We start from the raw sequence: 27,432 nt of genomic DNA, 5'->3' as shown, positions 1-27,432 counted from the left end.
TTTACAAAAGTAACTAATATACATGGAAATGGTTAGGGAAGAAGCCATCTGTAGAGCCATCAAGCAATATACAACTTGGTATGGCGGTTTATTACAACACCTTTCTTTGACATACATAAACAAAATTATTACAAGCTTACAACTCGTACCATATGATATGACAGAACTCATTTTAAGAATTGCATCAAAAATCTCTCATCAACTTTTGCCCAACCCCCACGGCACTCAGTGCCTTAAATGTTTTTATATCAACACGGACAAAATTTTTAAAAAAATAACAAGTGATGCTATTACGAGTAAGATTTTATTTGGTTGATAGCTAAATACATGAAAATTAGGAAATAAAGGTTTGAATACAAAATTAATTATGAGAAATTCCACTTCTCTCAAAATAGGGGAATTTGCTTACCTAATCTCCTTAGGGTAAATACGAAGTACTACGTATAAATTCTCATAGGAATTTCATGTTCAATTGTTTAAATGATCAACCAAACAATTTAGTTCACTTCTCTTAAGTGAAACTCCATGTAAATTTCAACTTTAGCAAAACATGCAACCAAATGACCTTGAAATCGAGGGAGATGAGAAACAAACTAACAATGCAAAGTTGGGCAAGTAGTTGTCCTCGCCTATTATTGCTAGTGTACTACTCCGTATTATTGATGAGTAATTGAGTATGTCTTTCCAAGTCAACTTCTAAGTCGTCGGACTTTATATCAAGCATAATAATTCAAGGCCTAAATAAAATTCTACGTGTAGTTTCTTAATCTATAAATAAGACTTGCACTTGATAGCCTTAGTATAACTCAATAACACATAATAGCCAAACCTCAACTAATAATGGGTGTTAAAATTTGGTCATCTCCTCTTTTCTTGCTAGTTATAACTTTAGTTTCCTTGGCCTTAAAAGCCAATGCTGGAGGAATTGCTGTTTATTGGGGCCAAAATAGGAATGAGGGAACATTAACAGATACATGTAGAAGTATGTTATTTAAGTATGTTAACATAGCATTTCTTTCCAAATTTGGGAGTGGCCAAAAACCCGAAATCGACTTGGCTGGCCACTGCATCCCTAATGGTGGTGGGTGCCAAAGAGTGAGCGTTGGCATCCGAAATTGCCAGAGCTTGGGGATTAAGGTCATGCTCTCCATTGGTGGTGGTAACGGGAGTTACTCTCTATCATCGTCCGAGGATGCTAGAGGCGTTGCCGATTACTTGTGGGATCATTTCCTTGGAGGCCAATCCCAATTTCGACCACTAGGTATGCACTGTGTACGCATGTTTTGCAATTTACTCAGATCGTAGTAATTTATGTTAAAATTTGGTATAATACTCCCTGCAATTTATTATTATTATTGTAACACTTTGGCTGACATAGAATTTTATGTCTTACTGAGAATTTCAATTTATATTTGATTTAACATATCAGACTAGATCAAATCACATTAGACAAATTAAATTGGGGGAAATAAAAAAAAAAACATAGACTAGCATTAAGTTGTGCATAAAATAATTTTTTAAAAGTGTTTTGAAATTCTATTATTCTCATCTTCTATTCATTCTTCCTTTCCCTAGTTTAATACTTAGCTTAATTATGGAGTGCATTGATATAATGATGTTGATTAATTAATTCAAACTAAGTTGGAGTAATTTTAGGAATATTGGTTTTTAGTCTTTCGTTAAGGACTTAGTGCGTGGTCATAGGATATCTAGTTGAGATGTTAGTGGGTAAGTGTGTTAGCTAGTAGTGGTTTCCATATTTGGCTTTGGTAATTTTTATGATTATCCTATTTAAACGAATGGATGTATCTCATTTTTCTGAAGCAGTAATCACAAACATTTGAAAAAATCGAATCTACAATAAAATATTGTATATTCACTACAAAGTTACCTTAAAATGATCAAAAATTACCCTTTAATGAAATAAAAGTTACCCAGTATATATAAGTTACCCTGATATAAATAAAAGTTATTTATGCTTTATTAATAAAAGTTATCCAAAAAAGTGTAAAAGTTACCCTAAATTCAACAAAAGTTAATATTACTGTACATGGGATGTATACAAATGTTTTTGAGCAATAATATATTAAACGTTCACGTAGTTTTGCTCCTTTATCTTTTTCATTAGTTTCATCTTTTATATTCAACAAATGATATGAATCATATGATCTTCTATCTTCTCACCAGGCAATGCTGTACTAGATGGCATAGATTTCGACATCGAGTCAGGTAAGCCACACTACCAAGCGCTAGCACGGAGACTCACCGAGCATGGCCAACAATCAGGGAAGAAAGTTTACCTAAGTGCTGCACCACAATGCCCTTTCCCAGACCAAAAGCTCAACGGTGCCCTAAATACTGGGCTTTTCGACTACGTTTGGATTCAATTTTACAACAACCCTATTTGTGAGTTCGATGTTAGTAACCCTGAGAAGTTCAAGAATTCTTGGAGAACATGGACCTCAAATATCCCAGCTAAGAAGTTCTTTGTTGGGTTGCCTGCTGCAGCAACAAAGAGCGCTGCTGGAAGTGGGTTTGTTCCTGCACAAACACTTATAAACCAAGTGCTCCCTTTTGTTAAGGGAGTTGGTGAAAAATATGGGGGAGTTATGCTATGGGATAGAGCTAATGATGTGAGAACTAAATATAGTCAACGCATCAAGAATAGTGTCTAATTATGTACGTGGTCAATAATGAACCTATTTAAGTTTGTGTACTCGTAATTAAGAGTCTAATTAAGTACGTGGTTAATAATGAAGCTTATATACTGCTGTACTCGTAATTAAGTGTCTAATTAAGTTTGTGGTCAATAATAAAGCTATTGAAGTCAATGCCAAATTAGTTTATGTTTATGTTAGACTGTAGTAATTAAGGTGCTAATGAAGTTTTTTTAAATTTGTAAGAATATATTACGTGTCTATGTATGAATCGTATGATGTATTTTATCTCAATTATCCTTCTATCAAATACGAATTGAGGTTTCAGTTAAAAATTTTGGATGTTAATAAGTGGGCCAACCATTTCAACCAATAGAAATGGTTGTCTATGCGGGGTACACATAGACTTTGTCTATGCTCACCCTTTAGGCCTTTACATGAGGTGATGTATTTCATAGTTTATACTTCTTAACTCTCATAAAATACAAGAAGTTTGGTCTCTAGTTATATAGAACAATATTTCACTACATTCCACTGGTTCAAACTCAATAACATGGGTCAGAAAAGCACACCACATGTTTTAAGTTGCATAATTATGGCTAATTCTAGGCTCCTGGGAGTAAGGTTAGTTCATATATACTACTAAGGTTCGTATGAAATTTCTTTCAAAGTACCTTTGAATTAATCCACATAATGTGTAGGCGAATAAAGGTGATTCCTATCCCATTGTATGTATCAATTGACTTATAGGAGACTTACATTTAGTACAGACTTGAACAATGTACAGTACATCAGACCATCAATTGTAAAACTGCAATTACTAACCTTGGAACAATTTTAAATAAAGGTGTGTGGTAATTGTAGCCAACTATTTTTCTCAAAATTCATATCCCTCTGGAGTTGTGAAATTGAGAATACAAATGAAATATTTACTAAAAGTTTGAGAAAGAAGGAAGAACAAAAAAACCATAAATGAACAAATTTGGGAGGAGTTTTTTCCAAAAAATAAAATAAAATAAGAGTAGATTTATTTTTTATGGGGAGTGAGAACAATTGAAGATATAAATTTATGTGGAAGAAAGGGAGCGGTTACTATAAGAATTTTTTTTTTAAAAAAATAAAAAATTCTTAATTTATAATTGTAGATAAGAGAGGTAATTTTGCAATTTGAGAGGAGTATGTAATTTGGGAATAGTGAAATTTATCACCCAAAATACCCTTTCACTTTATATATAGGATATAACATATTACATTCTCCGTCTTCTAATTATTGTCCTTACAGGTTTGAATGTACATATTAAGAGTAAATAGAGGATAATGTACATTTATTTATAGTTATAGTTAAGTGTAAAATAAGTAGGAGGATCTCATATCGATCATATGAGATACGATTATACGAAAAGAGTGAGAGAGAGAGTGAGATAGTTAATGGTAAATTGAGTTCACATCCATGAGATAGATGGGTTGGGTTACTTGGGTAAGATGAATTTTTCATTTAAGCCCCTTTAATATAAAATGTTTTCATAAAAAATAATTTCCAATTTCTTTTAATTTGCTTGATTGAGAAGGGGTGTTTAACAATTTTCCCAATAGTGAAAAAAATTGGTGGGAAATTGCATCGGCAGAAAATATTTTTCTTTACTACATAAGGGAAATCATATTTTCCTCCTTCCTCCTTATCTACATTTTGTTTTCCTTTCATCCATCCTTACATTATTTCCATTCCAATTTTTAATTTCTTTTAACTTTCCTTGTAACAGGCAAACAAAGAAAAATTAATTTTTTGCAAATGTGTATTTTCTTGCAAATATGTTTTCTATGAAATCTAATTTTTCAATGAAAATGTTTTACATATCAAATCAAACAGGGTCATAAGGTTAAAGATAATTATTTCAAGATCGACCAAAATACTTCGCAGCTTACAAGACACTTATTTGAGGATGGAGAGACTAATTAGTAGACTAACTTTTGACAATATATGTACATCTATGCATGTTTGGTGTTGCTGAATGCACATGTTCTATTACGTCCCTCACACAAAAGCTCTTTGGGCTTGAATTGTGGAAGGACTCTTCTGTATATGCAGCACGAGACTCCTTATACCTAGTGTAAAATATCCCACTTATAAAGAAAAGTAGATGAGATTTGAACTTATAATACTTTTGTCACATACTCACATTAGCTCTTATTACAATGTTACATGACCAATTTAATCAAAGTTTAAGGTTATGATTGAAATCAAAAATATGTTATATACTTTATCAATATCATTAATTATACATTAATTAAAATCATAAAATTTTACATTGAAATTATATAATACTCTATATAAATAATATAGAGTATAGAATAGTATAAACAATTAAATTGTGTCAACTATTCAATTTTATTTTTTGATGTTTAGAGAGTCATAAGGGCTAATAATGAGAAGCAATCTCGTAATCTCTTAAAATCGAAAAGAAAACTCTAGCTATTTAAGTTAAACCTCAATCAAATTGTGTCAACTAATTATTTATCCCAACACTTAAACGGATAAAATATACAACGTATACTTTCCATAAGTGCAATTGCATCAACAAAAGGACGACACGCTATGCAAAAAATAAGAAATCGTCTTAAAGAAGAATTTGATTTTGTGGCACTATCCTTAAAATCTTTTTACAAGGAAAACTAGAAAAAATCTACAAAAATCTAAGGAAATAATAGATCTAGAAATGACGTGGCCAGCCCCCTATCTCCAATAGACTATCCTATTTCATATTGTCCCTTTTTCACTTTTCCTTCCTCCGTGTCCTTTCTCTTTCATCCACGTCCCTCTACTTTGCTAAAATGCGCCTTTCACCCTTTCACTTCAATCTCTCTTATACTAATCCTAGATTAATCCTAATCGTCCACGTACCCCATTATATATGTAAGCATCACCCACTTGACCATTTAATATTTTGTATTGCAAATTGAAAATTAATTAGGCTATGTTCTTTTTGTATTATTTAATTATTTAAACTTGTTCTCATTGGAATTAGGTAAGTACAGAAAAATTCTTAGGAGTATTAACATAATTATGGAGCTATCTTAATTCAGGTGTATAATATAATCTTAGCTCGTCTCTTTTTAATTATGGCGTACATTTTTATTTTTAAGTTATATTTCACATATTTTAACTATATACTCCCTCATTTCCAATATATAGAAACTGTTTGTGTTTTTTCACGGTACTTAAGGAATACATTAAGGAGAAAATTGATGAAATACATTAATAAAAGTGAAAAGTACAATTATAGACAAAAGTTAGAGAGAGAAAGTGGAAAAAAGTATAAAGTATGTGCAAAATTCAAGGGTAATTTAAGAAGTATAATAAATAAAGTTAAAAAAATGAGGATATAATGGTCTTTATATACTATCCAAAAATAAAAACAGGAACAACATTTTGGATCTCTAAAATAAGAAAACAAGAACTATATTATGGGACGGATGGAGTACTTCATATATAAATACAATGTCCATAACCCGTAAAAATAAAAATAAAAAATGATGTCCATAATTCTGTTTTGTATTCCTTGATTTATGCTTTCAATAATTGGATCAATTGGACAAGATTGTATTGTAGTGAGGGGGTTGATTTAGCCCGATCATAGTCTAAAAACACGAGAACGGCTAAACAAAATGAATTTAAACAATATTTTAAGCTCAACTAAAAGTAAAAAAATTTACCAGTAACATTCAATACTTACCTATTGTAAATAAATTAGGCCATGACTAGTTCAATTTTTCGGCTTGATTAAACAAAAATTAATTTTATTTAAATGTAAATAAATTATAATACATTAATATTATTATTAATAAATAATAAAGTAAAGTCACATTATCATATATAAATTCAAATAAAATAAGTCCAAACAAAGCAATTTGTTGAGTTGTCGTAATATAATTGGACGTCAAGAGACTATTTTTTTTTTTTTTGATAGGAGGAGACTCTATTTGAACTTGCGATGATAATTGGAGAAGTGAGAGAAAATAAAAGCGAAAAAAAAAATTGTTTGGTCGGGGAAGAGGGCCCCACAACCTACTAACATACGCCGTGTAGGTCCCACTAACCCTCAATCTAACCGTCCAATCTCCATCAAAGCTCAATCTCAGCCGTCCAATTTTGTTGGTTCTCAAATATCATGATGGATATTTACCCTCCTCTTTCTCTCTCTCCTGAAAAAACTCTGGAGAATTAGGAGATGATGAAAATGGCGTCTTCAATTAAAATCTTCACTGTTCCACTTTCTCTCTCCTCTGCTTTTAGCAATTCTGCTGCTCTAATGGAAGTTCTATAGTTACGAATTAGTTTCTTATTAGTTCTCAAAATCAATTGAAAATATTCTTCCATTTTAATGGCGAAAATCATGAGATAACAGAATTAGGGATTTTTTTTTTTCGATTTTTAATTTTAGGGTTTTGTTTTTGGGGGAAAATGGAGATTGATGAAGTTGGGCCTAGTAACGTGAAGAATACTACTGATCAGTTTATTGATCGAAGCAAAGTTAGAATTTTGTTGTGTGATAATGATTCGAAAAGCTCTCAAGAGGTTTTCTCTCTCCTTTGCAAGTGTTCTTATCAGGGTAATTTTATTTAATTTGATGTTTTTAGTGTTGTTTTTAATCTTTTAATTGTTCTTTTAGTTAATTAGTTGTACTTTTATTTTGGAAATATCTGTTGGATATTTATGTTAGATATTTTTCTATGATACTTTTAGTACCCTGAAAGTGTCTAATTTACATATAAAATCTATAATATTCTTGTTATAGAAATAGTTGTTATATTGTTCCGACTCCTCATAATTAAGGATTAGCAATGATTTCGATTTCGATGAAATCCTGTAGTAAATAATAATTGTATGATTGTACCCTTGAGATCTTTTTGAAGTAATTTTTTGGATATTAGATGTACGGAGTAAATTCTTTTTACGGATATCTTAAAATAGTATATGTAACTATTATTTCTGGACGGATGTAATATTTTAACGGAAATTAGAGTACCGATATGAAGCAGGCCATGTTAATATTGCTATTTTGGGATTAGCTGTACTTTAAACTGATTTTATAATGATAAAGAGTATTGAGAGTTATGCTGAATGTTGGAAATTCGAGTTTGTGGAGTAATGTAAAGGTGATAAATGATGTGATTAGATGATATTGAATTTAGGGATAGGAAGGGTACTGCTTACGATTGAAGGATTGCAATAAGGTTTTAGGTTTCCCATTTAGTTAGTGGTTTGTGCGGATTTGAATTTTTAATATTGAAAGATGCTCGATGGATTAGAGATATGCTGAATGTTGGAAAACTGAGCTTGTGGAGTAATGTAAAGGTTATAAATGATGTGATTAGATGAGACTGAACTTAGAGGTAGGAGAGTACTTCATATGATTGAAGTGTTGCAAAGGTTGTTATTGGTTCTATGTTTCCCATTTAGTTTGTGGTTTGTGCGGATTTGAGTTTTTACTATTGAAAGATGCTCGATGGATCGGACATAGTCAAGGCTGTCAAATTTAGAAATAGGAGGGTACTTCATATGATTGAAGGGTTGCAAAGGCTGTTATTGGTTCCAAGTTTCCCATTTAGTTTGTGGTTTGTGCGGATTTGAGTTTTTACTATTGAAAGATGCTCGATGGATCGGAGATAGTTAAGGCTGTCAAGCTTCTCCTTAATCATGGTACTAAAAGAGTGTTTGTACTTCATAGTTGGTTTAGCTGCATGTTTCTTTTTGGAAAGTTATATTGTTTCACTCCTTGGGTTACTATTGTTTGCACCTGACATCTTCTTCTTTGCTTCTTCTGCTTGAACGCCTTAATCCCACTTCTTCTTCTTCTTCTTAATCCCATAAGTGTGGTCAGCTACATGACCCAAAAAATTTGATGATTATGGTGAGATATAAAGGAAGTTTATGCTTGGACTATTGGATAATTTGGTTATTGCAATAGCATAAAGAAATTACTGGTGAGTGACTCAGGTGAGTGATGTTTTTTTTTTTTTTGTTCATACTTTGTATATATTCACTAAAATCAGGGGAACTTCTGTTTTGCACTGTAAAGATCTGTTTCTCCTCTGTAAAGGATTTTCATATAACGTATTGTTTTTGGAATTCTTGTATATAACATATTGTTTTTGGAATTCTTGTCGTTTTTTAGTTTGATTTTTAATGTTATGAACAGTAACCAGCTTTGGTCCTTTATGGATCTGCCACTGACTTGTGACTAATATGACAAATTGTGGAGGTGATATTTTTTGGTAAAAGTCGTGTTCTACCTGTCTATCTTGTTGCCATCTCCCATCCATCTAGCTTCCAAGTCACATTTTCTACATCCAATTCCTAAAACCATTCCTTTGGACTATCCTTTGAGGGGAGGTCTAAGTAAAGGGTAAATTATGTATGACACACCTTGCAATCGAAGAATGCTTATTCATAATATTTGGATGGTCATTTATTCCGGTAATACTAGCTTGGCGAAATCAGTCTAAGACTTTAGAGTCCTATTAACAAATGTGGATTGCCTTTGTACATGTCAAGTATCATCTGACGGAATTTGATCACTTGTCAAGCTACATGCCAATTCAGTATATTTATCTCTTTGTTTTACTTTTAATTACTTTGCCCATGGTCTTACATTTTTGCACTTTTTCCTTTTAATTTGTGTGGCTTTCATTCTTTTATGGAATTAATTGTGTAGATGTGGCCCATGTGGGGAGGCCTAATTTTCTTGTTTGCATATATTTAATGATCTTCTGGCTACTAACCAATGAATTTACTTGTTCCTATGTGTGTTTGTATGCTACAGTGACATCAGTCAAGTCTGCTAGGCAGGTTGTTGATGCACTTAATGCAGAGAGTTCTGACATTGATATTATACTTTCTGAGGTTGATCTTCCTACAAAAAAGGGGTTCAAGTTGTTAAAGTACATAATGCGGGATAAACAGTTGCAACGAATACCTGTGATTAGTATGTTTGCCACTATTTCCAATTTTTTTGTTTGAACTTAATTATAATTTATTTATTTATTTTTATTCTTCATCTTTTTGTTAGTGATGTCAACACAAGATGAAGTTACTCTTGTTGTGAAGTGCTTGAGGCTGGGAGCAGCAGACTTCCTTGTGAAGCCATTACGGACGAATGAGCTGTTAAACTTGTGGACTCACATGTGGAGGAGGCGACGAATGGTAAGTGTCAAGTAGTTTACATGCCAAATTGCTTGTTACTGATTTTGTGTGATCCTATGTAGCTACACCCTACAATTTATTTGAGATGAAATAATTGGTTTTTGCTTGTGAAATTTAGAAACCTCAGTCTGCTCATGCTTCATTTCCAACTAAGAAAATATTTTTTTATCAGTAAGAGACATCTAATTATTTGGGCTACTTATTATATTGGCAGCTTGGCCTCGCAGAGAAGAATATCGTGAGTTATGACTTCGAGATAGCTGCATCAGATCCCAGTGATGCTAATACTAACAGCACAACACTGTTCTCCGATGACACAGATGATAAGTCCCGGAGAAGTGTTAATCCAGAAATGAGCATTGCAATGCAACAGGAGGAGGAGGTCAGTGTGTAGACAGGCATAACATTGCCCCTTAGATTTTATTTGTGTGTTAAAAGGATTTTTACATGCACTCCTCCACTTTTGTCCTTGATCTGTGCAAGCCATTTTTATCAGTTTGAGCTTTTCTTTATTTGTGCTCTGTTTTTGTTTATAAATCGTCTGTATTAATTCTCAGTGCCTATAGAATATTTTCTTGCATGAAGTGTGAATTCCTTGCATACATTAAAAACTAGTTCTAAATTAGTGATTGAGAAGCCTGGGGAGTCTCATTGGATAAATTTGTTTAACAATGTTGTATATGCAAGAAACACAAATGCACAATGCAAGCTACTATTTGCAGCCTTTTAGTTTGTTTTTTTTTTGGAGGATGGGAAGGATTCTTGGGAAAAACTGATTTTTTGGCCTCTATCTTGCTATCATGAAATGATTGTTCTGCTACCTTTCTGTAATGCTTTGCATATAGGTTCTTTTGCGAGGTACAAATTTATCCTGCCCCCTCTCCCAACAAAATGGGAAAAAAAAAAAAAAAAAAGAAGCCACGCTTGAAATTGCAAATCACTTTAGTAGTTTAACAAAACTATTTACAGAGTACCAATTGACATCCTTTAATGATTTTATGTACGAAAAAGTATGTTGTTTCACTTTAACACTTGATTAGGAGAGGGGAGAATACGTACTTGGCATGAGACCTTGTGTGTGTAAATTTGAAGGGGGTTCGGTGTTTGGGGTTTGTGACAAAATGTGGTGGATGAGGAAATGGACTTGGTCACTCATATTGGAACTTTGCTTTCTTTGGCACAGAGTGACTGGAACAAGGTATGAGCTTTAGTGGAATGGATCAGATGTTTTTGTAGGCAATCATGTTTGTTGCTCTAAAACATGATGCTAACTTTGTTGGTTTGTTCACTCCTACAGATTATTACCCTGGTTAGTTACTAAGCTGGATGGTCACAATCCTGGATTTTACACTTTAGATGAGAATCTTTTAAAATGACGAAACTGACTGTTCTTCTTTGGGTTCTTGATTGTTTATATATTAATAATTTCTGATCAAAATAAATAAATTCTGATCTAAGTGTTCGTGTAAGGAGGCTCTTCAATTTTCAAGTGTAGTTTTTTGTATAAACATAAGAGTTACTGCCTAAGCTAACATTTTAACTGTGTCAATTCATCTTGCCAAGTGAGAACACTTTATTCTTTTGGTGTATTACATTTTCGGGAGTAGAGAGGATGGAAGCAGTCTATGTTTGCATGGTGACATGACTCAATTTTCATTTTGTATTCTATTTGACTCTCTGAGAATGGTGTGAAATAAATGAGGAAAACATTTTGGCATCAGGCTTGCATGGCTATGATTTTATTTTATTATTTCTTTTTTGTGTATGTGTGTGTTGGGGGAGGGGGGGTGTTATGGATATATAGGGATGGAATGACAAAATATTTCGATGCTGTGAGTTGAAGTTTTCTTGGCTTTGGTCTTGTGGCTTTTCTAGTTTTAAGTGGATGAATTTTATGTAATGTTGTTCATGATTGTCAAACTGTTCTTATAATTTGCATGGACGACTAATTGTCCTCTCAGTGATTATTCTTAAATTTGTCTATTTATGAAATTATTTATTTTGTATCTCTCTCTCTCTGCAGGATCAAACTCCCTCCATTTCATAATGTTTAACTCACATGGAGGACTAATTCTCCTCTTTGTGATTATGCTCTGTCTATTTCATAATGTTTGACTTGATTTTAGTAAACTATTAGCTCCTATAAATTTGGAAATAGGAATTGGGTTTAAGTTATAGTGTTAACAGCAAGAGAATTGGAGTAGCAAGGTGGGTTAGTGTAAGAAAAAAGCTGGTAAAAATAGGAGAAAGTGAGTGGGAATGTGTAAATATTGTGGGGTAAAGAGGGTAGGGTGGTAATATTGGGTTGCCAAAAAATAAAATGAAGTGGAAGTTGCCAAAAAATAAAACAGAATGTGAGTAGAACATTATGTAATGAGGGGAGTATGTATGCTTTTTTTTTTTTTTTTTTTTACCCTTGAAGATCACATCTTGCCTCACTTCTTCCTTCTGCAATTGACTGTTTCCATTTTCCTCATTTTTTTCTTCCTGTTTTCAGTGTAACAAAGTTACTCCTGATGCTGTGCCTGCAAATTTATGTGACTGTCGGTCTGCTATACCAGCTCCAAGTGACCGCTGGACAGGTAAGCTGCTTTGCATTTATAAAATTCTTCCTTTCTTATGGTTATTTATATGCTTTGTTTCCAATCAGGTTTTAGTTTAATTGTGCTGCAGTTCTAAGTCTTGTAATTACTGACATTGAAATATGACTCTAGAACATGTATAGAATCCCATGTGACTCGATTAAAACTTACTTTTTAGGTTTTTGTTTTTTCCCTTTCAGTGAACAGTGCTATATTTTCTGAATTACAGATATGCTGTTGGTCGTTCAAGTGAGTATTGTTTAATATAAAGGGGTTGAGAATTTAAAAACTAAATCAGATTTGTTACAGATGTACATTTTTGTTGGGTTAAGTGTGCAAGTCTATTTTGTCATTTGTCTGTGGTGATCATTTTGAGAATCTTTATGCTTGTTCAGGTTTTGTGCCATTTTCCAAAAAGAGTGAGCCATTTTTGAGAAAGAGTGACCTTTTTCCTAAGAAGAGTGAGCTGAAGATCGGTGAATGTTCTGCATTCTTCACTTACGTCAAATCCGGCGCAGTTGAGAGCAATTGTCGAACAGTTGTTGATGTTGAAGCTAATGCTGCTCAACCTTCCAGACCAGATGATAAAACAGATACTTGGAATGGGCATGTAATCAATGGCAATATGAGATGTGAAAATGTTGACGTGTGGGAAAATAACTCACATGGAGAAGACTTCCCCAGCAGTACCAGTGTACCTGATTCCACTTCCATGGAAAGGTCGTGCACCCCTCCTGTAACTATGGAATTAATGCGAAATAAATCTAATGATGAAGGCTTGTCCGAGGTGCACATGCAGCCGAAAAATGGGATGCAGTTTGATACCTCAACTTTGGCAGCACATACTGCTTATCCTTACTTCATGTCCGGAGTCATGAGCCAGTTTATGATGCCATCATCAGCACATACACAACAGAAGGATCTTCAAAATCATGGTCAATCAACTATGATGCCTCATTACAACCACCTTTCACATTGTCCACCGCATGTACCTGGGATGACACCATTTTCTTATTACCCAATGGGTGTATGCTTTCCACAGGGTCAGTCACCTGCTAACCACCAAGTGACATCATTTGGTAATTTACCTTCTAGTGAAACAAAATTAAGCAAAGTTGACAGGAGAGAGGCAGCTCTGATCAAATTCAGGCAGAAAAGGAAGGAGAGGTGTTTTGATAAAAAAATAAGGTATGTGAATCGCAAAAAGCTTGCTGAGAGAAGGCCACGTGTACGTGGGCAGTTCGTGAGGAAGGTGAATGGTGTGACTGTAGATCTTAATGGAGATCCATCTCCTGACCTTTATGAGGAAGATGAAGAGGATCCTAATTCATCTCCAGAAGATGACACTTCTTGACTACATATTTGAGGAAAACCATTTTTCTGATGGATCACTGCTGTTGCTGCCATAATTGTTTTTTTTCCAAATCTGTCTGAGCTCCATTTTTCATGTCCTTTACGAAAAAAATATGGCATGGATTTGTTATTGCTCTCTGGAGCTTGCAGGCCTGTACCTTCGACTTTGTAAGCATCTCTGTTGTGGGGTGATTTATGCAATCATGGGAAATTTTCATCTCCAACATCTGCTGTCCCATGAAGCTCCTTTTAGAGGGAGCTGCCTGAAGTTTTCATCTGGAGGTGGGTGGTTCACAAAGCATTTATATGGATCATCTTTATTCGTCATTCTGCAAGTGCTGCCGCGTGAAGTTGGGAATCCAACTTTATTGGTTAAATGAAGGGTTTTTCTTTATTTATTTTTCCTTCATGTCTTACCCATTATTGTAAAGAGGCGCATAGTGATCAGATGTATCTATAGAAAAGCTGAAGAATTTAACTTCACTCTTATCATGTCATAATAGCTGTGAAACCTGTTTATTTTGGTCTATGTTTATACTTAAATCAGGTGGTGCCTTCTTGATGCGCATCTTACTTATGCTGGGCGTGGCCTGCCAGAGAACTTGGGGATCTGCTTGACTCTCTATTTACTAGTAGTTGTTTTGTAATTACACCTCAACCACATTTGGATGTCCTTTTTCTCCTTTCAGGCTAGTTGAAATGCACACCGTTATCTACCATCTTTAGTTAACCGTCTTGGTTTCCTATTTTCAAAACTTCAACCATGTCCATGTATGATGAGAGTATGAGTTCAGTACATCTTCAAGGTCTCGAAACAGGACCTTGGGCAAATTCTTACCCTTGCACGGTGCTAGGATAGATAATCCTAGCACAACATATATTGTCTATGTTCGATAAAGTATAGGTGTTGTTTGGTTGGAAGATAATTTCCTTGGAAATGGAATTTCCTAGGAAGTATTAAAATGAAGGTGTGTTTGGTTGGAGGGAAATAAGCTAAAACATGAGAAATAATTATTCCAAGGGAAATACAAATTCCCACAACCCATGGGAAATTACTCACCAACTCCCCCTTTGGTGAGTTGAATTTCCTATATTGTCAACCAAATAATTTAGCTCAATTTCTAGGAAAATCATAAGGAAAAATCTTTGGTAGCCAATTTTTTTTTTTTTTTTTTTTTTTTTTTTTTTTTTTTTTTTTTTTTGGTAAATAGAAAATTTATTACCAAATAAGAAAGTTACAACTTATAAAAAGAGTTGCAACATAAAAACAACCAGACTACAAAGACCAAAAGGCCAAACAAATCCCCAAAACAGTTCAAGGCTTGAAAGTAACCACCTTCTAGGAAGGGTGCTAACTCAAGCCAAGAACTATCTGAACCCCTACTACTGACCACCTTCTAGGAAGGGTACCAGAAAAAGGGCCAGACAAACAACAAAGCCCCAAAGGACTACAACACACTACCAAATCTAGAAACAACTAACAGCAAAGAAAAACTCAAAATAGCCCAGCATCAGCAGCAACTACTAAAGAGCTCCACCATCAGTAGTCCAGAATAGCTTCTTTCTGTCATCAGTACAGTACTACACCTGCAAGCAACTCTATACACCAGCTGTTTGAAGACAATATCAGCAGGGTCACAATAGCCAATTAAACAAGACATTATTTCTTTGAAACCATATGCTATGGACTGCTTCAGCTAGAAACATCAAATGCAGCCTACTAATAGAATCAGTTCTTCTGCTTCTCTTGATAGCCCAGTCTGCTTCCTGTTTAAACCCTTGAACTGGTTTTGAACAGTTGAGAATCTTCAAAACCTTTGCCCAGATCCTGCTAGAGTAATTACACAGAAAGAAAAGATGCTGAACACTTTCATTTTCCTGTAAACACATAAAACAGATAGGATCACAGGACTGATTCCAAGTAAGGATTCTATCCTTAGTCAACACCCTATTCCAATTTGCTAGCCACAACATGAAAACACTCCTTGGAGAGGCACTATTATTACAAATAATTCTCTTCCAAGGGACTTTATCAGCTTGATGTCTTAGCTTGGCATATACTTTCTTGATTTGAATCTTATTATTGCCAGTCACCAAGTTCCAGCCACCTAAATCTTCAATAAAACTTCTGTATTTCATGAGTTTCCTGAGAACCCAAGATCCTTTTTGAGGTATTGCAGCTGTCCAGAAGTCCTTAGCCTTAAAGTAATAGACATGCAGCCATTTAACCCATAAAGAGTCAGCTTTATGAGTAATATCCCAAGGAACCTTGCAAATAGCAGCTATATTCCAATCACACAGCTCAATAACATTCCAGCCTCCACATGATTTAGGGAGACAAATTATCTTCCAAGCAACAAGAGATTTCTTTGTGGGGTTTGCCTTCCCTGTCCATAAGAAAGCTTTAAACCTACTTTCAATCTCTTTCATAATCTTTTTAGGAAGGATAAATATATGAGCCCAGTAGGTTTGTATTCCAAAAAGCACACTCTTAATCAATTGCAGTCTTCCAGCATAAGATAGAAATCTAACTGCCCAGCTTTCAATTCTAGTAGTGATCTTATTAACCAGGGGCTTACATTGCTGAATTGTTAGCTTTTTTGAGGACAAAGGAACCCCAAGGTATTTAAAAGGAATAGTGCCAGCAACCATACCAAGTCCTCTGAGAAGAATATCTTGTTCATCTTGAGTGATTCCCCCAAAGTACACCTCACTTTTAGTGAGGTTAGCTACCAAACCAAAAGCTTTAGAGAACTTCTGGAAAGCCTCAAACAGAAGCTGAACAGAACAGCTATCAACTCTTGTAAACAAAAGAAGATCATCTGCAAACATGAGATGAGTAATGGACAACCTTTCACACCTTGGATGAAAGTTAAAATCAGGCTTCTTACCAAGCTCATGCAAACATCGAGAGAGATACTCCATTCCTATAGCAAAGAGAAAAGGTGACATAGGGTCTCCTTGCCTTAACCCTTTCTTTGCTATAAAGGGAGCACAAGGAATACCATTAATCAGAACAGAAAAGGAAACAGAGGTGATACACCCCATAACCCAACCTATAAACACAGAAGGGAAACCAAGCTCATTCATTACAACCTTGAGAAAGTGCCATTCAATGGAGTCATATGCTTTCCTCAAGTCAACCTTGATCATGCACCTAGGGGTTATATATTTATGACTATACCCCTTTATAAGCTCAGTAGCTAACAAAATGTTATCCCCAATGTGCTTACCCGGGATAAACCCAGCTTGAGCCTCATTAACTACCTCTCCTATAACCAAAGCAAGCCTAGTAGTGATGATCTTTGAAATGATCTTGTAAAAAACTGTACAACAAGCAATAGGCCTGAAATCACTCACATATGAAGGAGTTTGAACCTTAGGCACCAGGGTCAATGTAATGTAGTTCCACTGAGAGCTCATAATACCAAGTCTCAAAAAAATCATTCACAGCCTCATAGATATCAAGTTTGACAATCTCCCATGTAGACTTAAAAAATTTCGAGTTATATCCATCAATACCAGGGGCTTTCTCATCAGCAATGCTCTGAATAGCACAATCAATTTCAGAGACAGTAACAGGAGCAATAAGCAAACCCTGAGAACCAGCAGAGAGTTGTCTTCCTGCTCTTACATTAACCAAATCAACAGCTTTAAGAACAGGAGAGTTTGAACCCATTAGATTCTTGTAAAAGTTGACTATTTCCCTTTCCACATCACCAGGAACTTTTAAGAGAACCTGCTGGTCAGTCAATATAGTATCTATTCTGTTCCTAGCTTGTCTGTGCTTCATCATGGAGAAGAAATATTTATTATTTGAATCCCCAAGCTGCACCCAATCAATTCTGGATTTCTGTTTATAGATGCTCTCCTAAACAGATCTCCAATGTCTCAACTCCTGTATAGCATGAACTTCCTGAGCCTCCAAATCAGCAACAGAAAGTTGAGAACTAGTGGCCATTTTAACCTGAATATCCAGAAGATCCCTCTGAGCTAGCTCAACTCTCTCATTAATGTTATTATAAGAGTTGAAATTAAGCTCCTTGAGGTGAGCTTTCAAAATTTTCAATTTTTTCAAGATTCTACTCATGGGTTTACCAGGAACCCCAACACTCCAAACACTTTGAACTATATTCATAAACTCAGGGTGACTGATAAGGTGGTTCAAAAACCGGAAAGGTCTTCCCTTCCTAGGAAGAGGGGGAAGGATCTCATATAATAAAGGAGTATGATCAGAGAGAGAAGGAGGAAGGTAAAGAGCTTCAACATTAGGAAATTGGAGAAGCCATTCAAAATTAACAAATCCCCTATCAATCCTGGTTTGAGTCCTAGGGCCACTGTGAGCTTTGTTAGACCAAGAGTAAAAGGGCCATTTACTCTTTATCTCAACCAAACTCAATCCTCAACAAACCTTCTAAAATCTCTGGTTTCATAATCAGAGATGTCACTCCCATTCAGTCTGTCACCATCATGCAAAACAGTATTGAAGTCTCCTGTGCATAACCAAGGGAGAGAGATAGGAGCTATATTTCTAATACCCTCCCAAAGGTCCTTCCTATCATGAATAGTATGCAAACCATACACAAAAGCAACCATAATTTGCCTACTATAATCATAGGTACTAACAGTGCAATGAATAAACTGAGACAAGACAACACTCACCTCAACATGAATTTTATCACTCCTCCAACCTAGCCAAATTCTACCTTTTCCAGAAGCTGTGTAATTACAAATTCAAGTATAACCATGAGAAATTTTGCACTGGATCCCTTTACTGTTCTTCATCTTGACTCTTGTTTCAAACAGACAAACAACATCAGCATTAGATCTAAGAAGGTGTTGTTTAACATCAGCCACCTTGGCAGGGTCATTAAGACCCCTAACATTCCATGCTGTAATAATCATTGTTGTGGAGGGGGCCCACCCCCGCTAGGCTCAGTGTTCTGACAACTAGGTACAGGGACTTCATCAATAGGCAATACATTAAATTGGTTAGTGATCAGAACAACACTATCATTAACAACATCATTCTCCTTCCCTTTTCTCTTAACTGTTTCCCAATTCCCAGTAGGCTTATCTTGGATCCCAGTGCCTTTTCTCCTTTTTTGCACCCAAGTCTTTTTTTGAGTTTGTGCCTTAGGAGCATTCTGGTCTTGAGTCACTTTAGGCTCTTCACAAATGTGACCAGCTTTGTTACATTTTTTACAGAACGGGGGGGTCCATTCATACACAACAGCCAGCTCAATTAGGGCTCTCAACCCATACAGATTTAGGAAGAGGTTTAGTGATGTCAATTTCAACAAGCATTCTAGCAAAAGAGACTCTTAATTGCCTTGATGTGCACTCATTAGCACAAATTGGCACCCCCAAAGTACTACCTATTCTACTCAAAGTTTCAGGGCCCCAACAGTTAAGAGGCAGATTAGGTAATTTAATCCACAATGGAACAGTGCGCAAAATTTCAGCATGGAAATCAAATTTCTCAGACCAAGGTTTAACTATAACAGGCTTTTCAAAAAGCATATAAGGACCTCCACTTAGGACAGAGTTCAAGTTATCAGAAGAACACAGATTAATTAAAAAATATCATTCATCATGCCAGAACACATCAGGATTATTCACCAATCTCCAATCATTAACAATAAATCTTTTAATAGCTGTAATTGTAGGGTAAAATCCAACAACATATAAAACAACAGCATTAGTCCATTTTGTTCTTTCCTTCCTCAATTTCATCAACAGGAAAAATGGCAATAGACTTACCATCTTTAATCTGGGGGGGAACGAAATTTAAAGAAATCCCTTTTGCATTAAGTTTCCCAGTAAAGTCTAGATTTCCAGTACTCCCTTTCCCAATATTCTAAGACTCATTACCAAAGGGGCCAGTTGAATCACTTTGCAATCCAGGGTTTGCAGCCTGATTGCTAGGCAATGGAACAGTAATCGGAGGAGTTACTGTTCCATTGGTTTTAGGGCCAATCGATCCAAAGCTCAGGGCTAACATCTCAGCACGAAATTTAAAGAAATCCCTTTTGCATTAAGTTTCCCAGTAAAGTCTAGATTTCCACTACTACCTTTCCCAATATTCTAAGACTCATTACCAAAGGGGCCAGTTGAATCACTTTGCAATCCAGGGTTTGCAGCCTGATTGCTAGGCAATGGAACAGTAATCGGAGGAGTTACTGTTCCATTGGTTTTAGGGCCAATCGATCCAAAGCTCAGGGCTAGCATCTCAGCATCTCGCCTAGTTATCAAACCTGCAGAGGGGTGAACAAGTCCAGGAGCAGGCGTCACAAGTTCATCCCCTTCATCAAATACCTCATGAACAACTTGAAACCCAGCTAAAGCAGGAACAAATAAGGACTCAGTAATTTCTTTGGAGACCTTAGAGAGAGCAGGGGTAGCTTGCTTCTTCTTTCAAGCCATAGAACCAGAAATTGGGAAGAAAACCAGCAAAATCAAGCCACCATAGACTCAAATGTGTTTGAATATAGCCAAATATAATTATCTTTGGTAGCCAAATATTTTTTAAATTATCTACATTAGCCATATAATACTGTAACTTCATTAATTATAATACTGAGACCATTATTAGCCACTATTAACACTAATAAGTAACTATGGTTAACTAATGATTAATTTTTGAATTATAAAAAAGAAAAAAAAGCTACCATCATATTACGTATTAATTCTCTCTCTGCCCTCTCTCTCCAACTACAAACATGAAACATCACTTCCATGAACTCATATTCAGAAACCATCCATCTCCACCATAATTCGAAATTCGAACACCATCTTCTACCTTTCAAATTTTCGACCTTAGAACTAGGATTCGAGATTAATTTTTAATTTACGACAAAGGTGGATCGGAGTAGAATTGGGCTTATTTCAACCATTGGAGTTTACAAAATTCTGAGTTGCGATTGATCGAATTCAACGGACGACGTCTGGGTTGTGGTTGAATTTGCACATAAAGATCCTATCTTTATTGCGTAATTATTCAGGTATGTACTCTAAGTTTTCAATTGATTTAATTGATTTCGTGTTCTTGATTTTAATGTGCTCTGTTTTGTGATAGCATGTCGTGTTTTTCAATTGGAATGTAGGGTTTTTACAGAGTGTTTAATTGAGTTTTTTTCTTGGATTAAATGTAAAATAGGGGGTCGTTATTAGAATATTTGTTATATATTAACCTGTTGTGTTGAATTTGTTGCAGAATGAATGACCAAATAGTGCTAAGGTTTCAATACTGAAGAACTACGAGAATGGAGGAATATAAGAATGGTGGAGAAGATAAATGGGTTTTTTTTTTCTTCTGATTTAGGGTTAAATAAAGAAGGGGGAAAATTTTTTGGAGGGAAAAGGATGGTTACAGTTTGTAGGGAAAGTAATAAGGGTTTAATAGTAATTGTATTACTTAATTACACTTAAGTTAGCCATAGTTACTTATTAGTCTTAAAAGTGGCTAATAATGATCATTAGTGTTATAATTAATAAAGTTACAGTATTATATGGATGATTTAGATAATTTATAAAGTTTTTGGCTACCAAAGATAATTAACAAAACTTGATGGCTACCAATGAGAATTTCCCATGATATATAAATTTCCATGTGAACCAAACGAGCACATAGTTTGTTCGGTTTTTTTATTTTTATTTTTATTTTTATTTATTTATTTATATATTTATATATTTTTGGCAGGAAAATTCTAGTCTTTGTTAAAATAGTACAAAGTATAGTCTATGTTAATTGAAGCGTTCCAAAGTTATTAGATCTTAACTGAAAAAGTTTTATTTAGCTCCCTTTAATGAGTTATACATGACAAAGAAATAAGATTCATTTAGGCTATCTTGATATTAATTCTTGAAGTTGTTAACAGAACCATATTGTTTCAAATGTCAGAGTGCAGGGAATTCAGTATTTCTGTGAAAAAAACACACCTCTTTGCAATTTTTCACATGTTCTCCGCCCATATCATTTTTTAAGCAGCATGTTAATTTCAGTTGACGCACAGAGTATAAATTCATCTCTGGATTTCTGCATAGTCTAATGACTTCGAACTTCCCACAGCAGATAGATACAAGCAACAAGTATCAGAGGCAATTACCCATAGTATGTTTAGGGGGAAAAAAAATTACTGTAAAAACAAAGTACAAGTATTTGAAGTAGTTGTTAACTCCAAAACAAATATTTCAAGTGCAAACCTTTACACAATAGCTGCTGATTGACAAAGATGGGACTTAAGGGCAAACATTGACACACCAGGCTATATTAAACTTGGCCAAAGAATGTGAAGTGGCATAACATAATATGAATTGACGAACAAAGAAACTTAGCAACAACAAAATGATAAAATGATTAATCACACTGAAGATCATGGATATCAGACTGCCAACAAGGCGAGTTGCCAAATACTATAGAGCTTTAAATACATAGTTGACAAACTAATGGATCAACTTGAAGTAAATGATCAACACAACTACAAGGACCAGTACTGCGATGATAGTACCAATAATCCATTTGTTCCGGTTCATTCTCCTTGACATTGCAGTCAGAATTTTCTTGCTTCTGCCAACATTCTCGTCAACCCCGTGAAGCTGGGTACAATAATTAGCATAAAATTGATTAGAAAACGGACTTCACAAAAACCTCAAAATGTATGCAAATACTGAAGATTAAATTCAATGTTTACGGGTTTCCAAGGGAAAAAAAAGAGATACATGTTACACAAAAGGAAGCACTGCTTACTGTATTATGAGCATGCAAAAGTGAATGGCGTTGCGAATGCAAATCTTCTAGTATAGAAACCCCAATAGCTTCAGTTTCCTGCATGGTCATTCTGCTCTGCCTGACTCTGTCAGTGGACTGATTCAATCTCTCTGTTGACATCAATAGCCGCCCTCTTTGATCAGCAGAAGCCTGAACCGCGTATAAACAAACACAAAAAAAATGAAATGATCAGCAAGATTCATATAAGTAGTCACGTTTAAAAATATACTACGTACTTTATATTTTACAAACAATTCACAAGTTTCTCTTCAATTTTTGGATGAAGAATATACTTCCTCTGCTTTTTTTTAGTTGCAACACTTTTATTTTCACAATCTCCTAGGAAATTTTGGAAGAGGAGAGAGATAGAGAGAAAAATAAGAGGGACCCATGTGGGTAGGAGAGAGATAGAGAGAAAGAAATGTCAAAAATGGAAAGTCTTGCAAGTAATTAACAATTTTCCAAAATAGGAAAGTGTCGCAACTAAAAAGAAATGGAGGAAGTATAATAAGTCAACTAATTGACTAGAGTTGTTCGCCATACAGATAATGAGATAGGTCATAATAAACAAAATATACAACACTAACCATCAGTGCATCAGCCATGCCCGATTCCAGTAACGCATCTCGGGCGGCTTGACTGTCTGTAGAAGAAAGTCTTTTGATCTCAGATTTCAGGTTGCTTAGGTCATTTTTATACTCTCTAAGCTTGGTAAGTACCATAGCTTTCACATTCGGCTGCAATGCTCTTGCCTCCAGGTCCATTTTCCGGATCTGGATATGTTCAAAGAAGAAACATGTTTGTAACCACAACTTGCAAAGGGTTGACTTAAGATTAATGTTGATCAAGAACAATTGCAACAGAAAAGATCTTATACAATACCAGTGCTTCTGCTTCTTCCAATCCACTTTTGATTTCAGAGACTTTCTGTTTCTTCTGTTCTGCAAAGCAGCACTGGATAAATCAGACAAAAAAATGGCAATAGCCACACCAACGAATGATGATCCAATTAAAATATTATGATTAGGGAAGAGAAGTGCCATACAACATCTTGAGGAATGTAAAAGTTCGTTTTAATTAATGCAAAGCAGTATATATTTCTGTCTTAGTAATTTAGTATGCAGACTTGCAGAGTTTTCCAGGTTGTGAAGCTCCAACCTCCAACTATAATCAATAGTCAAAGAAAAATCAAAATTTGTCTCGTAGAGAGTGCTATCAAGTTGCCAAATGAGGAAAACAGACATTGCAGAAAAACACTGGATATCTTTCTTTAAGAAAATAACAGCGCAAAATCACCCATTCGACTGGATCTTATGGAGCCCGTTCATTCATCACATGATTTAGGGTTGATCATAGAATAGATTCATTAGATGCTGCACCTTAAGATGTCTATATATTATTTATCTTGACAGATTTAGCAGGATTGAAAGATAAAATTCTGTCCTCGAATTAAAAGTGTCAACATAATGCATCTTAATAAACTGTACTTTATTCCCCATGAAAAAAAAGTTGACCAATGACCTTCCAATCATCCAACTACCCCAACAGAAACAAAATCTTGATATTTGTTGTTGCTGGGGTAAGCTTGCGGATGGGCTTCCCCTGCTTAACCGACCCACAACCCTGCAACACTGAGAAATACGTATCTTCTAAAGTTGTATTTTACATCATTATAAACTCCAAGCTCTCTATATTAGAATTAAATGTGCTCCCATCACTCAGCAGTCCCCAGTAAGAAATATACGACAAGGATCAAAATGATTGTAATACAGAAAACATAGCTCTTTTCTCAAATAACACCATAAAGATCCCCTTGCTTTGGTAAGTAAAACCAATGAAACTTGCTTCTTCAAAAGTTTATGTTACCAGATAAACAGGTTGGTCAAGTCTTATTGATACGATCAAGATAGATCCCTAAGCGCAAGTTTGGAGGATTTTGAAGTGCACAAGCAACAAGGAAAAGGGTTTATAATTCGCTCTAGAACCCTTATAAATCAAGCATAAAGACTCAGCACAATAATCAAAAATCAAGTCTCTCTCATATAATACAACTAACCCTTAAAATGGGAAGCTCAATTGAACCCTGTAGAAAATCTCTACAACAATTGAAATATTAGAACTCTTAAAGAAATAATTAAAATATTATCAATACCAAAATTTATCTGAAGCTAACCAAATACTAACTAGATTGGGAAATTGGACATGCTGGCTTGGGCAAACTGTTGCTCCATTTCTCAGAACCCAAAAACAACTTTAAATCACTAAGTATATCCATTACAGCTTTGATTTACAAGATAAGCCACACCAAGATAATAAAAATCTCATTAAGATTATGTGATTTTGAGTAAGACCCTTTGCTACCACATCACCTATAGGGAGATCCTACCAACATCTACCTCTTATTCTCCCGAAGCTAAAGGGATCAAAAGTGGAATTAATATGAAATAATTGGTCCAACTACGATAAGCAGGCAAAGCTAGCAAACAACTTCAACCCAAAAAATGGCTATGCTAAGAATCAAGATAGATTCAACCCAAAAAATGGCCACGCTCGAGTATTCGATATTACTCAACTTTTGATTCCTTCCTGAAAAAGGGAGGGTATACAATGCTGCCATGATCAATTCCTATTCTAACGACTTCGCCCCAACTTCCCTACAAACCATCTGAGTTTAATAACCTTAGGGATTAACCCAAGACAATAATCCCAAATTATACAATCACAAACCATCCAATCATTCAACCATTTCTTTCCACCCACTTAATTATAACTGAAAACCCTCATTCTACATAAATAAAGAATTTGCCGCCATAATAACACAAAGTAGTTCACCAAAACAATAAAGGAATTCAGAAAAATTGGGAATCACCTCCATTGAGAGCAGCAGCAGCAGAACATTTCCGAGTCAAATTCGCTGAAATTTCACAATATTGACGCTCATACCCTTCAAAAACCTGACTCATTTTTCCGAATTTTTCTTTGATGACTAATTCTGAAATTTGGTCTCTGTCTACCCTGATTCCAACAAAATAAAGGGAAATTTGATTAACATCAAATTCAATTCGTAATGAAAACCCTAGATTAATCAATTGGGTTTGATTAAAAAGAAAATTAACTAAATAATTAAGGGGTAAGAAGACGGTTACCAGAAAATTGATCGGAAATTGACGCCGGTGATCGAAGGTCATAATTTGATTTATCGAAAAAGGAGAGATCCGGGAATTTCCAGCGAAAGGAGTTTGCAGCGATTATTTGGTGTTGGGGATGATCTTGGCAATGGCAAAAATGCAACTTTTTCAACACTGTTTTAAACAAAGGAACTTTCTTTATCTTGTTTTTTGGTCGACAGCTATTTTGTTTTAGAGTATGATTTTATGCGGTTTTAACTTGTAAGGGTTTTAACTCGAGCATTGTTTTGTTTTCTTTCGGTGTTCCCGACTTCCAGCTAAACTACGGAGCAGATGATATGAGTAAAAATAGTTGGTTTAAGTGTGTTTAGGTTAAGAAAAGTGCACCTTAGAAGTGAAATATGCTTAACTATTTATAAATTCTCAAGTTAGTGCTACATGTTGGTTCACTTAGTTATTTTGTCAAGTGGGTGGTGGGTTTCCACGTGGCCATAAGTAGTTTTCCACGTGGCTGGCAAAACAAGCTGATATAGATAATGGGCTGGTATTGGAAATGACCCAGATGTCAAGGCCCAACCAAATTTACCTGATCCATATCGGTGTCGGTATTGTCCCGCACACCTCTATGTTTCACAAACATAGAGACATTCCTTCGGACTATCCGTATTTTGGTCAAAAAGAGATAATCCGCCGTTATTTGTAAAAGTTACCGTGTCAAACATTTTAGTTAACGCCTACCTGCTATTACTTTTAAGTCATATCGACACATATACCCTTGATAAACATATCTCATTAATGGTTAAATACCCCAATAATATTTGTTATACGCCTATAAGTTATATTTGCACCATGCTCTCAAGTGTAGGATCTGATTTTCGATGTGATACGACTAACGAGTACGAGTATATACTGTTTGGGTCCAATTTACTCCAATTGGGCTACTTCACAAATGATTCAATTACAAAGCCCAAAAAAGGTTCAACTCTCCTAAAGCATGCCAAATCAATCAAAGGCCCGGTCAACATGGCAAACCTATCTGACTTCAAAGCCCAATTTATCTATTTGAGCAAGGTATAAAAGCCTTGACTTCCCTCTTTTTTACATTCATTCACTTCAAGCCTCAAGCAATTAACTCTCTTGCATAGTTTTCTCTCTAGAAACACTGTACTGACTTCGGTATCGAAGGGGCCTTCCTCGACATAACCCCCGAGGCCAGTTTACGTGTGTTTGCTATGTAGGAATCCCTCGTCCAGTCATCATTTGGGCCGAGTCCAGTTTTCAGCCCACAAGAAATATCCAGACGAAGGACCTATTGTTTTCATCCGAAACAATTTGGCGCCGTCTGTGGGGATGACATTAAAAAACAAGACAAAAATCCATCATCTTAGCAACATGACTAAGAGCGGAAAGAGCGCCAAGAGTGCCAAAAAGAATGGTCCTTCTTCCTCAAAGAAAGGCTCAATTCCATCTTTACCCTCGAAGAAGGAAGCACCTTCTTCATCATCTTCCGAGGCTACATCGTCAAGGAATGTTGTTGGATAGATCACCTCACAACACAGTTCAGCTGTCAAGTTCTCATCAGCCGAGCCAGTCAATTGCTAAGAGTCCAACTCCTAGTTGTCATTCCCAGTCCCGTCCAAGGGGGACGCCCTAAACGGGTCCCTCTACGGAGGAAATGGCAAGAGCCCTCACTACCTTCATGGATTTCATAAAGGCCTAAGCGACTCAGCATCCCCCACCT

At 35.3% G+C, this 27,432-nt stretch overlaps 3 protein-coding genes across 3 annotated transcripts; 2 read left to right on the top strand and 1 right to left on the bottom strand.

The window, feature by feature from the left end:
- The first annotated feature begins 807 nt into the window (after positions 1 to 807).
- On the top strand, positions 808 to 2,972 carry LOC110726229 (basic endochitinase-like). The gene is made up of 2 exons (XM_021905691.1): positions 808 to 1,261; positions 2,188 to 2,972. The coding sequence occupies exons 1-2, from the start codon at positions 841 to 843 to the stop codon at positions 2,673 to 2,675; spliced, it is 909 nt and encodes a 302-aa protein (XP_021761383.1). The 5' UTR covers positions 808 to 840; the 3' UTR covers positions 2,676 to 2,972.
- Positions 2,973 to 6,669: 3,697 nt separating this feature from the next.
- On the top strand, positions 6,670 to 14,370 carry LOC110726414 (two-component response regulator-like APRR1). The gene is made up of 6 exons (XM_021905894.1): positions 6,670 to 7,264; positions 9,479 to 9,640; positions 9,725 to 9,858; positions 10,073 to 10,240; positions 12,356 to 12,440; positions 12,836 to 14,370. Exons 1-6 carry the CDS (start codon positions 7,117 to 7,119, stop codon positions 13,792 to 13,794), a joined length of 1,656 nt encoding a protein of 551 aa, XP_021761586.1. The 5' UTR covers positions 6,670 to 7,116; the 3' UTR covers positions 13,795 to 14,370.
- A 7,664-nt stretch (positions 14,371 to 22,034) lies between these two features.
- LOC110726413 (vesicle transport v-SNARE 13-like) lies at positions 22,035 to 25,947 on the bottom strand. The gene is made up of 6 exons (XM_021905893.1): positions 25,710 to 25,947; positions 25,433 to 25,578; positions 23,446 to 23,504; positions 23,151 to 23,336; positions 22,543 to 22,713; positions 22,035 to 22,391 (listed from the first exon to the last, which is right to left on the bottom strand). Exons 2-6 carry the CDS (start codon positions 25,524 to 25,526, stop codon positions 22,239 to 22,241), a joined length of 663 nt encoding a protein of 220 aa, XP_021761585.1. The 5' UTR covers positions 25,527 to 25,578; positions 25,710 to 25,947; the 3' UTR covers positions 22,035 to 22,238.
- Positions 25,948 to 27,432: the final 1,485 nt, after the last annotated feature.

The sequence above is a fragment of the Chenopodium quinoa genome, unplaced genomic scaffold (assembly GCF_001683475.1).
Source record: "Chenopodium quinoa cultivar QQ74 unplaced genomic scaffold, ASM168347v1, whole genome shotgun sequence".
In the NCBI taxonomy this organism is placed as follows: Eukaryota; Viridiplantae; Streptophyta; class Magnoliopsida; order Caryophyllales; family Amaranthaceae; genus Chenopodium; species Chenopodium quinoa.
This window is presented reverse-complemented; position numbering and strand designations above follow the sequence as displayed.